This window comes from Nothobranchius furzeri, chromosome 3, assembly GCF_043380555.1.
Source record: "Nothobranchius furzeri strain GRZ-AD chromosome 3, NfurGRZ-RIMD1, whole genome shotgun sequence".
NCBI lineage: Eukaryota > Metazoa > Chordata > Actinopteri > Cyprinodontiformes > Nothobranchiidae > Nothobranchius > Nothobranchius furzeri.
The window spans coordinates 50,014,367-50,032,429 of record NC_091743.1 but is presented as its reverse complement, the minus strand read 5'-3'; the positions used below and the strand labels follow the sequence as shown (position 1 = coordinate 50,032,429).

Genomic DNA, 18,063 nt, shown 5'->3' with positions numbered 1-18,063 from the left:
ATTGATATAAAGCTGTTATAGCGAATCTACAGAACAAGCTAGATTTTGAACACAAGCATGGTCATGGAACACTCACCTCTCCCCTCGAGTATCTTCCCTGAGACGCTTCTGCCGGAACCGAAAAGCCGCGATGCCAGAGGAAACGAGATAGTGCTAAACACCAGTCGCTGTTTTCTATGTCCAAATGCCTTAGGTTGTCCGTGACTTCAAATGGTGCTTTTTGTTTTGGGACTCTGGCAGTTTGTCTAAAGTTGAAGTGGTAGCAGCTGGCTGTTTCTCCTTCACTGATATTACTGAGCCACAAACCTCTCACACCTGTGGTGTTCTGTTATTAAATACATGAGTGCGTAATGAAAGGAGGACCCAGGGAAGTGCAGTGGTTTGGCGAAACCGACAACTGGACGGTCCAATAGTTGCTTCCGGTCCAAAAGGTGTTATTGGCGGAGGTTTTTAGACAAATGCGAGAGAACCACTTTATTAATTGTTTTTAAATCTTCCCCATGTATTTACAACTATTTGGATAACAAATTTGGTGTTGTAGCTTTAAGAGACCTTCAAGTGAAATGCCTTCAATTCCCTAAGCTCATGCCCTTTAAAATAACTACCGTGTTTTCTTGACAACTGATGTTTCTTAAAGTGTTTAGTTGAATAACGTTCAACACGTTTTAAAGTGGCAGAATTTTTTCAAAAGCTTCAAAAAGCTTTTTGTTTTACCATTCAAAGACAAGAAATTAGTTCAGATCTTTTGAAGCAGGTAGCCTTTGAATGTCTCGTGGGAGACCTTTCAAAGGAGAAAAACAAGCTCCTCGGATCATTAGGGCACTCAAACTCCTCCTCCGCTGTATTACATTATGCTGGTGAAGGTTCTCAATCGTCCAGGTCATGGTAATCTAAAAGGTTCAAATGACGGCAACTGGACTTCATTTATTTTTAGAAGACATTTTGCTTCTCATCCGAGGAACTTTGTCAATTCTAACTAGAATGTGGGAGAGTCAAGCTTATAAGCTGTAGCTGTCTGTTGTTATTTAGGCAGCTCTGCATCTCATTCCTAAACTGCTTCAGTCTAGGTCACACCTTCCTGCTTCTAATCAGCACAACGACTCCCTCTCAATAGAGGCTAACGACTCATCAGGGGGTAGAGAGACGGGGTACTCAGAGTAGTTTCGGCTCGTTAAATAACAACAGACAGCTACAGTTTATAAGCTTGACTCTTCCATATTCCAGTTAGAAACGACAAACTTCCTCAGATGAGAACCGAAACATCTTCAAGAAACCAAAGAAGTCCAGTTGCCTTCATTTGAACCCTTTTGGGTCTGTTTTACATTGTTTTTGTTTAAAAGTTCAAACAAAAAGAACATTTTTTCCCCATCATTAAATATTCAGATTTTACACTCATCATCACTGAAACAAGGACTCATCATTGGTGATGTTATTTCTGTCATTATCTCAGTGGATTTGGTCTGCTGCACCTAGCTGTGTTACTGCTGCTGCTACATGCTACCTGAGCTGAATCATAACATATGCATGGTGGCGCAGTTGTTTGCACTGTTGCCTCGCAGCACGAAGGTCGCAGGCTCGAAACTCGGCTGCGGCCTTTCTGCGTGGAGTTACGTGTTCTCCCCATGCATGCGTGGGTTTCCTCCGGTTACTCCGGTTTCCCCCACAGATCACAACATGCCCTATAGGTTATAAATTGTAAGTCTCTTTGGATAAAAGCGTCTGCTAAATAAATAAACATAAACATAAACATATAACGTTCAATGCACAGGACTGTTAAAATTTTAGTAATGGCTGTTCTCACACTGTTCCATATATAAGAGCTTCTCAGACACTGATGGCATTATTTTGTCCTAGCTGGATGACACCAGTTCATCTGAGGGCAGCACCATAGACATCAAGCCTGATGTGGAGGAGGTGGCTGTGGTGGAAGTTGTGGAGGAGTATCTGGACCCAGACGCCTGCTGGACTGATGGTATGTGATCTTATGAACGTTTTCTTCTATATCCGGGATTCCTAAGATGTTTGCATTTCATTATGTTTCCCTGTTTCTGTGATGTCTCAATGGAAGTTCTGTTTTTTTTTTTTTTAACGTTTCGTGCAGAGTGTGTGGCTAAATACAAGTGCTGCGATGTTCCCATCACCCACGGCTGGGGCAAACATTGGTGGTTCCTGAGGAAAACCTGCTACCTGATAGTGGAACACAACTGGTTTGAAACCCTCATCATCTTTATGATCCTGCTCAGCAGCGGAGCTCTGGTACAAAAAAACAACAACCTAGACATAGCGACACAAAGTGCATGATTATTGCTGTAAAAGACATGAAAGCCGAGTTCACTTATGGTTTCACATCAACAACATGTGAGTAAAAACTGACATAAATTACTGATGGAATAGATTTAGACCTAACATTTATTGACAGATGGTGAACATTTTTTCTCTGTCAGGATGTTGGCAGCCAAGAGCACGATGTTGCTTTTCTTCTGCTACTGCTCTTGATGTTTTAGTCACTAATGGACAGCAACGTGCTGTAATGCACCAACCTTTCAACCAGGAGAATTCAGCTTAGCTGTGCAGCTTCCTGAAGGAAAGCAGCCTCTGGCCAAATCCAAACACTCCCATTCTGAAGAGTGAACACACACCATGATGGAGTTGTCAGTCCCCACCTTGCTACTGAACTGTGTTTCCTTAACAAAATGCAGAACTCACAACTGAAAGTAATCAAATGTGTGTGTATATTAGTAAAAATTACTGTTGATTTTACATTATATTATTTCAGTTTTATTATTATTACTATTATTATTATTATTATTATTATTATTTGCATTATTTTACAATTTGCACCAAAAGGAGTGGTACTCCAATTTCGCTGTACCTTGTACATCAACAACAGAAGCTATTCTATTCTATTCTAGTCTAGTCTAGTCTAGTCTAGTCTAGTCTAGTCTAGTCTAGTCTAGTCTAGTCTAGTCTATTCTCTTCTAAAAGGGTGATATACAGTAAGTCATCGACAAGTTTGACAAAAACACCAGAAGCACTTTTTTGATCTGTTGAAATGAAAACTGTTTTATTTAAATCAAAAAGTAAATAAGTTTGTTCAGTCACAAACACGTAACTCGCTTCTGCTACACTTTAGGCCTTCGAGGACGTGTACATTGAAAAGAGGAAGACCGTGCGCATCATTCTGGATTATGCGGATCGGGTTTTCACCTACATCTTCATCCTGGAGATGCTGCTAAAGTGGGTGGCGTACGGCTTTGTCAAGTACTTCACTAACGCCTGGTGCTGGCTGGACTTCTTCATTGTGGATGTGAGTACACCTCTGTTTTGTTCGTTTGCATACTTCCTGTTCGCTTCAGCGCCGCTTTGTGAAATTATATCACCAGTCAAGTCAAAAATTCTGCAGGTTTAGTGCCGACTGGCCCCACCCACATAGGTCACATCTCTCCTGCTCATGGAGAAACGCTCACTGGCTGTAGAGGTAATTATTAACAGATTAAAAATATTTAAATGAAACTTTTATCTGAAAGAACTTATTGTTTATTTTTACCTCAAAACCCTTAGATGACAGGAATTTAGAAAATTTCCAAAACAGAAGGATACATTTTTCTATACCTGCTTCTAGTTAAAGACTATAAAATGTTTAATTTACTCACCAGCTGCACGACTTTTTGTGTAAAGCCACTCTTTTTGTATTTGAACTTTTTTTTAATATAGAACACTTGAAAACCTTTTCAGAGTTACATTTCAAGAGCGAACGTGTTGTAAGAAACATTATTTTCAGTCAGTAGCAACAATGCTGCTTGGAGATGACAAATTTGGAAGATAAATAGTCCTACAAACATGCAAAGGCTGTTTCAGGTGAGTCCTGTTAGAGTTATATCAATGTAAATGTCTCATCTTTGTTGTTCTTCCTCTGGTGTTTCTACTTAATGACTCAATTTTCTAAAGCTTTTTCTTTTTTAACTCAACCATTTCTTTTTTTTAATTTTTTTTACAAATATTTCTTTTTAACGTCATCTTATGTTCATTTTAAAATTACATTCCAAAAGCCCATTTATCTGTCTGTAAATGTATAAATTCTGGTGGTGTTATTGGTTGTTGCAATGTGAGGGAAAGGAAGTATTTATTCAATGAAGAGGTTTTGGAGAAACATTAAGAGAAACACTTTCTCAAGAAAAAATAATTTAAAAGAAAAGAAAATCTTGTATTTACAAAGAACATTTTTCAAAAGCTAAAGAAATTTAAATGAGAAGATTTGTATTTGTTCATTAGTTCATTCGTTTTTGGGCAAATAAACTTGATGAAGACTTCTGGGGCAGTGGGAGCCTTATTCCCACTCAACAGAGCTTTATAATGCACAATTAATCTGGGCATAAGGCTGATCCAGTCTCAGTAGCGGATCAGAGTGTAAAGGCTCGGACATTTAGAACCAAAATGAACTCCTAGAATGACTACTGTGCTTTTTTCATGATGTTTTGATCTTAAATTGGTTTAAGTTAAAGATCCTCCACTGACCATAAGTTTAACATATTTACCGGTGTCCTCCCAGAAACTTTGGATACGTATTAAAGGTGCATTATGTAGAAATGAATTAAAAAGGACACCCTGTGGTAAAATCTGGGTGCTGTAACCACTTTAAACAACTCTGGAGCGTTTTGCCGGCCGCTATCAAATTACAATTGTCGGCACTGCAGTATTAGCTCGCAGGGGACACGGCAACCCCCCACTCACTGATGGTAAATCGTAGCTACGTCCCTCCTTCCTTTGTTCTGAAAGGAGAAAAACTGACCATCTCCACGGCCAGCTGGATATAAAATATGTTTCAGGAAAACATTCCATCCAAATTGACAGAAACATTAGTCTCTTTGGGGTTTTCTCCCTGTAAAATTCTCACTATATTCTTACATACTGCACCTTTAAACCCATCCAACAGCAAAATGTCCTCATTTCCCTGTGGTCTCACAGTTGGGTGGTCAGTTACTGACTATAATCTATCAGTGTCCAGAACAATAATGACCACTGACTAAATGATCAGCTTGCCTCAGAAACATCTTTTATTGGAATTTGTCATCGTGTGGAGAAATAAACACAAAAAGATCCAAAAAGGATGCTATTGTCCTCATTTACAAGGAGAGTTATTTATGAATACATGTTACATGTCTGTAAAAGAAGACCTGATCCTTTTTTGTAGTGTGTCACATAGGAGGGAGTTTGGATGCACAAAGGTAACTGAATCCTCTCTTGCTGACCTGTCCTCTCTCTCACAGCAGGTACCTCTAACTGTGTCTCTTTAAGTTCAGAGAGACATTGTGCAGCTGTCGAGACGGACTGAGAGGTCGGTGTTTTGGGGTCTAGGGTAAGGTTTGTGTGCAGTGGTGGGGCGCCTACTTTCACAGGTTATCTTCTCTTCTAACCCTGAAAGTTGTCCTCAGCCTTCCTGCCTTTTCTCTCCCGTCTTTAAGTAAAAGTGCCCTCTGGTTGTGCTACTGTTTCGTACTGTGTACTGTGTGTATATGATTGTGTCACATTGATTTGGTGTTCGTGAACACATCTTCTCCTCTGATTTATCCCTTTGTTTGACTATCTTCTCTTCCTCTCACTGTGTCAACCACAAGTTTCTTTCCAGGTGTGCTCACTGTGCTGTAAAGCTGGTTATCACGCTGGCTTGCCAAAACTAAACCAAACACAAACAGTTTTTTAAGGGAAAAAATTATAATTCTGGGTCCACTTTATTGACCTTTTTTATGTTGTTTATGTTGTAGAAATATCCTCACGCATAAGGGATTTAATCTGTACTCATCTGTCTATGATCACTCAGCCATCCTTACGATTTAGGGTTCCTATTTCTCTCCTTCTAACTGTGTGGGTCCTCTCTTCCTTTGCTTCTGTCTTTCCTTCTCCTTCTGTCCCTATCTGTGTAGGTGTCTATAGTCAGCCTTATAGCTAATGCTTTGGGCTTCTCCGATCTAGGCCCGATTAAATCACTCAGGACACTGAGGGCCTTGAGACCCCTCAGGGCCCTGTCACGTTTTGAAGGGATGAGGGTAAGACCTGAGACACCAGGCAGCTGGTCCTTTTGCATGACGTTTTGAATAAAAGCTTTAACGCATGCTAGAAATGGCAGTAAAATAAAAGAAACTTTAAATCTCTCAGAAGACAATATTTTATTAACACTTCCAGTCAGAGAGGAGCTTTTTTTGCATGGATAACGATCATCTCAGATGGTTCCAAGGCATCTGATCTGATTTATCATATTTCATTTCAGCATATAATTAATTTTAGCATTATGTGCAGGTTATCAGCAATGATTTTTCTAATAAAATATTACCCAGTATAAAAATATGCATCCCTCTTATATTTCTACCTGAATGATGACACAGAGTAAACACGCACTTTAGCTGCTGGCTGAGAAACAACAAGAGGTTGGCCTGAACTGTCGCACCGAAACATGTTCCACCTAAAATACAGAACCGAATACATTCAGGCTTGCAGCTACTGATTCCAAAGAAAAGCACCATTTCTTCTGAATTGGAATTCTGTGGAAAAGTTATGAACATTTGATGTCCTCTGGTTTGGAGAAACCAAACATTCAAGCTAACAGCTATTCCTAGCAAGACAGGCTTAAAACAGCTTCAATCTAAAATAAATTCACAGCTTCTCATGTGGAAACTACTTTATAAACCATCCCTATCAGTTTTGCAGTGCGTGGTTTGTTACAGAGTTGAGATTTCATTATCATTTTCCAGTGTGCTACATCACTTCCTGTCCAGCCTGGGGCTCCTCCAGCAGGGATAAAATAAGGTTTCTCTTATAATGACTGGAAAACAATGGTGGAGTAATGGTTTTATGACATGTGTTTGCAAGAATCCCTGTGGAATTTAAAAATAAATAATATGGCATCAATCTACACTGTTTTTAGCCCTACTCAAGCTAGCAGTTGGCTCGTCAGTCCGGTTTAAATTGAACTCTTTTTGAATTTTTCTGAATTAAAGTTGTTCAAACAAACATCATATTTCCACAGAATGCCATTTCATAAGATCTGGATTATCTAGTGATGCACTCTTCTTCTCAGTGAGTCAACAGTTCTCATACTTTGAGAAAAGTTTGAAAAACTGTCACAATGTCAGAATTCACTTTCGCTTAAATTTGTGATGGGTCTGGTCAGCCTCTGGTTGTTATTGTTGGGCAGAAAAAAAATCCTGGCATCTTCTGACTTTTGCTCTGCCTCGAGTGTCCCCCTATCGGATCTTATCACAGTTTGGCTTTGGCATTGTCACACTGGAAGATCAACAAACTTCTGGTTGCATACCCCCCTCCCCCGCCATCCTTGCTCATCACTCCTCAGTGACTCTCATCATTATGAGTTTCGTGATCACAATTTTGCACTTACTGCATTGTCTATATATTGTGATATTAGAAAACACGAGCAAACTAAAGAAAAAAGTTGGCTTTTTGTTGTATGTTACTGGTTTGGTTTATTTGGCTTTTTGTCCCCATGGCACCTCTGTATGTGGAAATGCACATTCATAAAAATGTCTAGTGGTTGGCGCATAAGAAAAATAAGTAATTATTTTTACTTTGATATATCTTGCATAGATGCTGGAATATTTTCTTGTAAATATATTTGTGCAATTAATAAACGGTGTTTTTAGATTGAATTACACAGGAGTGTAACAATTCATTGCAGCACCACTCATTCTAATTGACGTTTTGAACATTTTTGAACTAATTACAAGAGAGTTTCAGTGAATAAATGGTATTTTTTAACATAAAGTGACATAGCCGTGTATCTTTATCTATTGCTGAAGTGAATAATGTCATGTAAAATGTTTGAAGATAGTTACTACAAACATTAATTAGACATTTTCTTCGGATTAGATGCCTTTTATTTGTCCGAAAACCATTTATTTTTCATATTCATATTCAAACTGCATTTTGCAGGAAAAGCCTTCAGTCACGTTGTAACGTTTGATTTTAGTTATCCGTCTGTCTTGTGCATTATTACACTCCTTTGTCATGGCTCACTTGAACTGTTGCCATGAAACCAAACAACACGCGTGAGCTTCTTCTAGAGGAAGAGTGTGCATTTCTATGTGTTTATTGATGTTCTCGTGTGTGACCATCTGAGTGCAGCTGTTGTGTGAAGGTAAAATCACAGTTTAGTTTCCTCACTGCTCTCCTCAGGTTGTAGTGAACGCCTTGGTTGGTGCTATTCCCTCCATCATGAATGTGCTGCTGGTGTGTCTCATCTTCTGGCTCATCTTCAGCATTATGGGCGTCAACCTTTTTGCTGGAAAGTATTACTATTGCTTCAACGAAACAGCCGAAGAGTACTTTTTGCCAGATGTTGTGAACAACAAAACACAGTGCCTTGCGTTAATTAACGAAAATTACACTGAAGTCAGATGGAAAAACGTCAAGATCAATTTTGACAACGTGGGTGCTGGATACCTGGCTCTCTTGCAAGTGGTGAGACTCCATTTTTTTGCGGCTGTTTTCCTCTCTTTGCTTTGGAGAAACATGATTTCTCACAGTGTGACTGTCTGCTTCACAGGCAACATTTAAAGGCTGGATGGACATTATGTATGCAGCAATAGATTCTAGGAAGGTAAGTCCTTACAGCTTTAACATCCACCTCAAGATCACTCATGTAGTCAGGGGCACCGCCAGAAAATTTTGATAGGGGTGGCCAGATGGGGCCAAAGAAATTTTTGGGGTGGCACATCAAATTGGTCCCTGTGGTAACTCTGGTTGAATTTAGTCTGTGGCGATGTACTGCATTGTGTCTGTATTCGTTTTGATTAAAATAACAGTACGTATCCAAAACATTTAACTTAAATTTTGCAAACACAAACATTTTAGAAAAATACATTTCAGTTATTTATAATGTTATCCCTAATTTAGTTTAAAAATGTATTTTTTTAGGTTGTCACCTGTTGCTGTGCCCCCCCCCCCCAAAAAAAAACTAGAGATCAATTTTTTTAATGGTGAGCAGCAGAAGCATATGCAATTTTTAGTCTCATTATTTATTTACTCATTAATTGTAATGTATTTCTTTTGTTTTACAATTATGTCTTAAATAAACAAGATCAATATATGGTTTGACTGAACATTAATATGATTTGTTAAGCCTCACCTCTGTCAGTGCGCCCCAGGGCTGCTGTGGCTACATTGTAGCTCATCACCATCAGTGTGTGAATGTGTGTGTGAATGGGTGAGTGATACACTGTAGTGTAAAGTGCTTTGGAGTCCTTACTCTGAGAGGCGCTATACAAGTGCGGATCATTTATCATTTAACACTGCCTTTCGGGGGGGGGGGGGGGGGGGGGGATTTTCTGGCCACCCCTTGGGGCGCCCTTGCATGCAGATTAGATTTTTGTGTGTTTATGATTTTTTTTGCACATTTACAGGTGGAAGACCAGCCAGTCTATGAGGACAACCTTTATATGTACATCTATTTTGTCATATTTATCATCTTTGGCTCCTTCTTTACCTTAAACCTCTTCATCGGTGTCATCATTGATAACTTCAACCAACAGAAGAAAAAGATAAGGCCTATTTTCCTCACCTTCTCAAAAAAGCCAGTTTGAAAACTATTGAAACTAACACTTTAGTCTGTAAAAGCTCATACCACCTGTTTGCTAAGTCTCTAAATCAGGCATTGAACCTGAAAATTCTAATTAAATAGATACATATTAAGCAATACCACCAAATGTCTTCATATTGTTAGAATTATCTCTGGGTTAAATAACATTTGTCTTTAAAGATTGTAACCAAACTGTTTTTGTGTCCTTACTTTGGAGGTCAGGATATCTTCATGACCGAAGAGCAAAAGAAATACTACAATGCCATGAAAAAACTAGGGTCAAAGAAACCTCAAAAACCAATACCAAGGCCTCAGGTAAACATTTACATTAAAGTCCCATTAGTCATCACACACTGGTGAAATTACATCTCCACATTTGACCAATCCCTGCGTGGAGTGCTCTGTGGCTATGCTCAGGAACTGTTTGGTGGTTTGCCCCCCAATCCAACACCTTAAAGCTGAGTATGAAGCAGGGAGGCATTGGGCCCCATTTTTAAAGTCTGGGATTTGAACCCTGATCTCCCAGTCCCCAGTCAGACACTCTACCACTAGACCACTACTGTGCACATTTAGCTCGTAATTAAAAATAAAACTTTAAGTTGAGAAATGACCCAAAAACACAACAATTTCCTTTGATTTCTTCCTCAGAACCCGATCCAGGGCATGGTGTTTGACTTTGTGACGCAGCAGGTGTTTGACATCTCCATCATGATCCTCATCTGCCTCAACATGGTCACAATGATGGTGGAGACAGACGATCAGACGGAGGACACGGAGGAAGTGCTTTACTGGGTCAACTTTGTCTTCATTGTGGTCTTCACTGGAGAGTTTTTACTGAAGCTCTTTGCGCTTCGTCACTATTACTTCACCAACGGCTGGAACATCTTCGATGTGGTGGTGGTCATCCTTTCAATTGTGGGCAAGTATCTGAAAAGAGTGTGAGACCTCCTGAATAGAAAAAGTAGCATTTTGTGTTGACGTGAGGTCATTTTTGTATTCTGTTTTTGAGGTTTCTGAAATATTCTCTTGAGCTACCAATTAGTTTATTTATCAACCACGAGGGCCGAAGAGTTGTCTGCCCCATAATCGGATGGTTGCAGGTTCGATTCCTGCTCAGTCTGTCACTGTCATTGTGTTCTTGAGCATCTACATTGGAGCTCATCACCACCAGGGTGTGAATGTGCGTGTGCATGGATAGGTGACTGATTGGGTTGTAAAGCACCTTGGGGGGGGGGGGGGGGGGGGGGGCTCTAGGACTCTAGAAGGCGCTATATTAAACTGAACACCAATGAAAATCTATTTGTAGATCAGTTAAGGTGAGACAAGCAAAGAAAAAAATACTTTCCAATGCTTAACATTTCCTATAATTAATCAAAAATGTGTTATCTCACTCTTGCAGGAATGTTCCTGGCTGACCTCATAGAGAAATACTTTGTGTCGCCGACGCTCTTCAGGGTGATTCGTCTGGCTCGAATCGGCCGAATCCTTCGTCTCATCAAAGGAGCCAAAGGAATCCGAACTCTGTTGTTTGCCCTCATGATGTCACTCCCTGCTTTGTTCAACATCGGCCTCCTGCTTTTCCTGGTCATGTTCATCTTCTCCATCTTCGGCATGTCCAACTTTGGCTATGTGAAGCATATGGCTGGAATCGATGACATGTACAACTTTGAGACGTTTGGAAACAGCATGATCATCCTGTTTATGATCACCACGTCGGCTGGCTGGGATGGCCTGCTCCTGCCCATACTCAACTACCCCCCGGATTGTGACCCATTACTGGAAAACGCTGGAACTCCATCCACTGGAGACTGTGGAAACCCATCTGTGGGGATCTTCTTCTTTGTTATGTACATCATCATTTCTTTCCTGATTGTGGTCAATATGTACATTGCTATCATTTTGGAGAACTTCAGTGTGGCCACGGAGGAGAGTGCCGACCCACTTAGTGAGGATGACTTTGAGACCTTTTATGAAATCTGGGAGAAGTTTGACCCCGATGCCTCCCAGTTCATCACTTATGCCAAGCTTTCTGACTTTGCTGACGCACTGGAACACCCACTGCGCGTCCCCAAGCCGAACACCATCGAGCTGATTGCTATGGACATGCCAATGGTGAGTGGAGACCGCATCCATTGTCTGGACATCTTGTTCGCGTTCACCAAGCGTGTGCTTGGCGACAGCGGTGAGTTGGACATGCTGCGGCAACAAATGGAGGAGCGTTTTGTCGCAGCCAATCCTTCCAAGGTCTCTTATGAGCCGATCACCACCACTCTGAGGCGGAAGCAGGAGGATGTGTCCGCCAGGATCATTCAACGAGCTTACCGCTCCCACCTGGCATGGCGGGGATTTGTATGTAAGCGCAAACCAGTCAAAAAACCTGAGAACGATGGTAACAATCGAGAGCAAGACAAGAAGGAGGGCACCCCATCAACGGCCTCCCTACCCTCTTATGACAGTGTAACCAAACCTGAGAAGGAGAAACACGAAGACAACAACGAGGGCAAAGGAGACAGGAAAGAGAAAGGAAGAAACCAAAAAGACATCAGGGAATCTCAATGTTAGGGTGGTGGATGAATGATCACATTAATAAAAGTAATGTTACTTCAAGCAAAGTCAGAGGAAACTCACCCACACAGATGTACAGATTATTGCATTTGCAAGTACAAAAAATAGTGTTCAATAATTTTGTTTACAGACTTCATTACTATATTGATGCAGAGGGAAACAGCTCAGTCTGTGACAGCTTAAGGACTCTTGAACTTTTGTCAAAACCAAACCTGGTTAACGTTCTGCGTGGCATTGCCGTAACCAAACTGCTGATCTTGAGGAAACGCAGTCAAAAACAGAGAGGGAAAGGGCCAGTGCTCATCTGCTACTGGTCCAACGATAAGACCAGTTACTCTGAAACCGGGGGCGTGGAATCTGGTGCCTTGACGCTACCAACAGATTCCCCAGGACGACAGTGCTGTGAAAGGAAGACAAGGATGCTGCTTAACGTTCAAAGTGTCCACTTAAAGCCGCCAAAGTGTTCCTGTGTCATGTCCTAGTGCGGTGTATAGAGAACGGAATGACATACTCACTCTACGTGCAAACTCTGACTTTTGAGTGAGAACAAGACACAAATAGTTGTCTTGAATGTTTTTGTTTTTGTTTTATTTAAGCTAGATTTTTCTTTCCCTTTGTGCAGCAAAAATGCAAACAGACAAAAAAAAAGGAACAATATCCAAAGGTTTGCCCATATCACTAAACCTCCTCCTCTACTCATTTCCTCTTTGTTAATACCCACATTGAAATGCTTTCTTTTACATGGGCTTTCTCACCAATTAGTCAAAGGGTCTGTTTAATCACGGGGGTCAACTCGGGCCAAGGGCTTACATTTACTCAGAGAGATTTCCAAACAGTTACATAAATAATTGTGCTTGTTCAATGCATAGAAATGACTTGCATGATGGCATGTTTTGATCAGAAATCTTGCATGAATTAACATAGTCCACAAGACACTAATGCGCAGACCTCACCGGTGGCTCGACGGTACGACGGAAGCGTTTTCAGAAAATATCTTCAGATGGAATTTACTAAACCAAGAGATGTGGGATTAGTCATCCTTAAAGAGATCAAAGTTTTAGCTCATCACATAACACATTTCAGACGTTTTAAACGATTGCCTATGTAGACAACAGAATGAAACACATAATCCCACCAAAGTGAATCAGTGGGTAAAATCTAAGCACTTTCGTAGCGGCTTTGGAGGTTCTGAGGTGAAGAAATGACTGGATGTCTGTGCACATCAGTGGACTGAGATGTTTGTTCATTTGTATTGAAATGTTTTTAAAGGTGCAACACTTTGAAGCTAAAAAGCTTGTGTTCATAATTTATACGTAACGTGTGTCATGTTCATGCGAGAGGGCGTTTTGGGAGTCCAACTCTCAGTGGTCTTTGGGGGCTTTCCTCCTTTCTGTTTCCTCCTGTTTCTCTGTGGGTGGTTAGACCTTTCTGAAAGGCTAGAGAAGAGTTTTCCGTTTCACATCCTTTGATTTGTCCACATGTAAATGTAAATCTGTGTGTCTTTGCTTCCCCGTATGTAATATTATTGCTTTGTTGTGCGACAAATCTTGTGTTACATGATTTTATAAGCCTGAAGTTCATGGTCGGGAGTTTAGTGGTGTTCTGTTACAGCGAGGAACGTGAACATTCTGAATGGGTGATGAGAACAATGTGTGTGGAGAAGCCAAAGAGATCTGCCTTTGCCATCCCTTGTTGTCCGTGGAGTGGGGCCGGGCGAAGCCTGCCCTACTCCGTTCTGTTTTTTGCTGCCGTTATCAGACAGAGACCCTGCAAATGTATGCTATGCTTGAAGAAAAAAAATCGCCCCTTTTTTCTCAGGAGATTATGTCGATGTATTATTAAGAGTTCTGCAACGAAATGCAACTGAATGTGATGAGAGTATACATGAAATCATGTTTATTTTTTAGTTTGTATGCCATGCTGGTGGACAATGATCTCAGCCGGCTGTCTTAATCTGACACCTGCTCGTCGGGGGTCAGTGTAGTGCTTCCTGCTTCTGATGCTTTGAAAAATAGGGCTAGAGGCATCGCAGTGGAACAAAGACATTGCGTTCGCTTGTAACAGGTGACATTATTAGTGATTGTGGATTATATTTGTGGCCAATTCAATCTGGACTAAGGTCTGACCTCTATTTATTTCAATGAAAAAAATAAAAAACTGTTAGCAAACACAGGCGATTTTATGGAGAGACATCCTGAGAGTGAATTGGGCTGAGTTGGTTTGAGCAGCACACACAGAGAAGTGGACTGTTCAAGAGATAAAACCCAAATTTTATATACCAACAAGTTCTGCTTTTTCCATTTGAATTCATGCAACTCAACAGCATAACAAATACCAAATAACCCAACAGAGCACCGGATGCATTCTTTAAGGTACTGTGAACCTGAGCACCGCAGCAGAGCTTTTTTACACTTCCTGTAGTGCAGCGATGTCACTTTCCTGTTTATGAAGAAGTCCCTCGTTCATTTTCAACTTTCCGGGCTCCAGTTGCTGCATGAGATCTCCAAAACCAGTGTGGGTGTCAACTTGAACCAAATAAAAATTTGAATGACAAGCATCAAAGCTACTGCCGTGCATTTTCTCTCAGATCCTCACGGACACAACATTTTTATGATTTAAAAAAAATCCAAAACAAAAACAAACAAATCTGCCACGCACTCATCTGTTTAGGATAAATGACCTGAATTCAGGCGAAGCTCTGTCAGGCACAAACTGCAAAGGCTAAAACGGGACTTTTTAAGAAATTATAAATAATGTAAAATACTGTTTTAAGAGCATGTGTAGTTTTTTTTGTAGATAATAAATTACTTTAAAAAAAAGTAAAGCTATTAGTCTAACACTAAATATCAGTAATCGTGAATAGAATGGCTTCCAGCTGATGCCCCTGACACACGTTAGATGGTTCAGTTTTGTTTCAGTCACTTTTCACAATAAAAGAGGAGAGTACACTAAAATAATCCATGTTAAACAGCAGAAAACTGTATGTAAAACTGTATAAATTAATGCGTACATATACAAAGTTATATGACATATTTAAATATATATTCTTTTATACTCTCACACACAGACACACACAAATATATAATACATATTAGAACAATGTCTGTAACGCAGCTCTCCTGTCTGCTCTCGTTGGGGTGACACCAGGTCCACAGAGTGTAGCTGATCATGCATCTTTTCTTTGTGTGACATGTTCAGAGAACAAAACCCAAACCTCCGGCTAGCCCAGGTCCTCAGAGTTTTAGGAGTAGGATGCATGATGTTGTACTGGCTGCTTGCTGACATTTGTGGAGCCTGCCTTGGTGAGAGGATTGCACTACCAGCATACCCCTTTTTTGTACTTGTGTGAAGATGTCTTGCCCCTCGTTTCCTGTGTATTCCACACAGAAATGCAAACACACACTCGCTCACAGCCTTTTGCAGCCAGCCAGTACGATCCACGGATCACTTTATTTGGCTAACTATTGCTCGCTGCAACCCATAACCCTCCATGCCTCTCCCTAACACACTGCTGCAGTTTAGACTTTCATTTTCTCTGCTGTCACTTTTAATATAATCTAACGATTTGAAGGGTTAGTTGTCCTATACCTGTCAGTGTTTGTTTATGGTGCAATATCTCTTAACGGCATGTGCCTTTTTAGCTTTCTATTTAGTCGATCACTAAAATTTGCAACAAAGTTCTTAACACCCATGGAGTGAAGTGAAACGGAGCACGATGATGTCTGTCTTCTTTTTTTTCCTTTGAGTTTCAAATGAAGTGAAAACTCACCACCTAGTTCAGACCTGTGTGGACAAACATCCTAGGAGGTGCTCTGTGTGTGTGTGTGTGTGTGTGTGTGTGTGTGTGTGTGTGTGTGTGTGTGTGTGTGTGTGTGTGTGTGCTGGTTAAAGAAAAACTTGCCTTCTGTTTTTCTTTTTTGCCCCACGTTAGTTTATTTAAATGTTTGTTAATTATGGGTTGGTTAATGAGGCCGTTGTTTTTGTAGCATGACTGAGATGAACTACTTCTCTTTGACAAATAGGTTACAAACCAACCGTTGACTGTCATTTCTTGCCACTACTACAGTCAGACTGAGGACATGTGTTGCAAACCACCTGGGACATCTAAGTGAGAATCAGTGAAAGAATGTCTTCAATTGAGCACGAATCTATTTCCAAACAATAAAGCAGCCTTCCAGTTATCTCTGCGGCTGGTGTCGTTTCTGCTTTTTGAGTGAATGATGTCATTTTAAATGTCTTATTTTAAATCATTCAAACTTTTTGACATTTTTATGCAAATAATTACAAAAACGTTTGAGGGCAAGTCACATAATTGACAAAAGAGAAGCAAGGCAAGAAAAAAGGACATTCTGTTGGTGTCATAAACAAACTTCTCAGAGTCTTTGATCAGTGACGCCTTTACGACTTTCAGAATGGGATCAAATCTTCAATCATAGTTGTCCCAGCTCTTGTTTAGAGATAACTGTGAGCTGGTTGTGTGTAGATAATTTAGTCTACATGTTAAAATTTTAATTTGGCCCAGTTTTAACTTGCCTGTGTGAAAAAAAGCAAAATAACGTAAATCAACGTTGGTATTTATTCTTATTTGTGTGTTTGCGTGCGCGCGTGTGTGTGTGTGTGTGTGTGTGTGTGTGTGTGTGTGTGTGTGTGTGTGTGTGTGTGGGTGTGTGTGTGAGAGAGAGAGAGAGAGAGGGGGAGTCTACAGATTTCTCATGGAGTTTTTAAGCTAAGCTACTCAGAGAAAGCCTTTTGATCAAATTAACACAACACACACACACTCCATAAACCTTTAGCTGCCAGTTGACCATTATGTAATGTATTTGTACATTTTTGCACCAGTAAGAATGTGTTTAACTGCATGGTGTTGCACACAGAACATACTACAGAGAACAATCAGCCACAGAGATGGTGAAACCAAACCGAACTGAAACACAATCTGCAGCTGAACAAGCCACGCCCAATACCGACCGCTGGCTGTCACCTGCTATTGGTATCTGATGACAATAAAAACAAACTTATTGGAGAACAAAAGACACTTAAACAGCATTAATAGCTTTCATAAAAAATGTTTTAATCAAATTGCACACTAAAATGAAAGAGCAGCATCTATGAGGCTAACACTATATGTTAGCTTAAAATCCACTCATAACCTTTGCATAAAAACAGCTAATCTGAGCTTACTAAGGTGACAGCTTCACTGCATTTATTGTGATTTTTGAGAATCAAGACATTCGTCTTATTTTAACGTTTTAATGCAATTTTTTTTACAAAACCCCAGAGCTGAGACACCCATTATTTCCTAGGACTTGAACCAACAGGTGATCGATCGGCTGATAAAGTTACATTTAAAAGCAGAAGCTCCTGCTATAAGGCTCTTAAACCTGAGGCTCTGGGGCCACATGCTCCTCAGAGGCTCCTGAGTGGCTCCTTTGATCAAAACTAACCTAAACTAGACTAACATTTATTTTAAAGTAAACTATGCAAACTTTAAACAACTTTATTGCCTGCCTTTTGCTGCAGAATAATTACAGAGCTGTCTGACTCAGAGAGATTTCTGTCCAAATCCAACAAAAAAACTAATATTTTTCAGGATCTTCGAGCTGAACTTCTGAAAAGTTGAAGGCAGCTTTGCACATTTATTAGAATTCTTGAAATTTAAGACAATTAAACAAAGTTAAAGTTAAAGTCCCATTAGTTGTGTGAAATTTGTTCTCCGCATTTGACCCATGCCCTGGTGGGAGAGGTGAGCTGCAGACACAGCCGCGCTCGGGAACCTTTTGGTGGTTTGACCTCCCCAACCCCTTAATGCTGAGTGTCAAGCAGGGAGGCATTGGGTCCCATTTTTTCCAGGTCTTTGGTATGACCCGACCAGGAATCGAATCCTGATCTTCCAGTCTCAGGGCGGACCCTCT

The 18,063-nt window shown here is 40.4% G+C and overlaps 1 protein-coding gene across 5 annotated transcripts in view; it reads left to right on the top strand.

Moving 5' to 3' along the window:
• scn8ab (sodium channel, voltage gated, type VIII, alpha subunit b) overlaps positions 1-16,334 on the top strand; it is a 57,428-nt gene extending 41,094 nt beyond the window's left edge. For all 5 annotated transcript variants that reach the window (XM_015957072.3, XM_015957073.3, XM_015957071.3 and 2 more), the window contains exons 19-28: positions 1,855-1,972; positions 2,102-2,256; positions 3,134-3,307; positions 5,922-6,044; positions 8,185-8,469; positions 8,555-8,608; positions 9,411-9,548; positions 9,797-9,901; positions 10,235-10,505; positions 10,986-16,334. In XM_015957072.3, the coding sequence (XP_015812558.1) occupies positions 1,855-1,972; positions 2,102-2,256; positions 3,134-3,307; positions 5,922-6,044; positions 8,185-8,469; positions 8,555-8,608; positions 9,411-9,548; positions 9,797-9,901; positions 10,235-10,505; positions 10,986-12,148 (2,586 nt within the window). In that variant the 3' untranslated portion in view covers positions 12,149-16,334. The remainder of the gene's footprint in view (positions 1-1,854; positions 1,973-2,101; positions 2,257-3,133; positions 3,308-5,921; positions 6,045-8,184; positions 8,470-8,554; positions 8,609-9,410; positions 9,549-9,796; positions 9,902-10,234; positions 10,506-10,985) is intronic.
• The last annotated feature ends 1,729 nt before the right edge of the window (positions 16,335-18,063 follow it).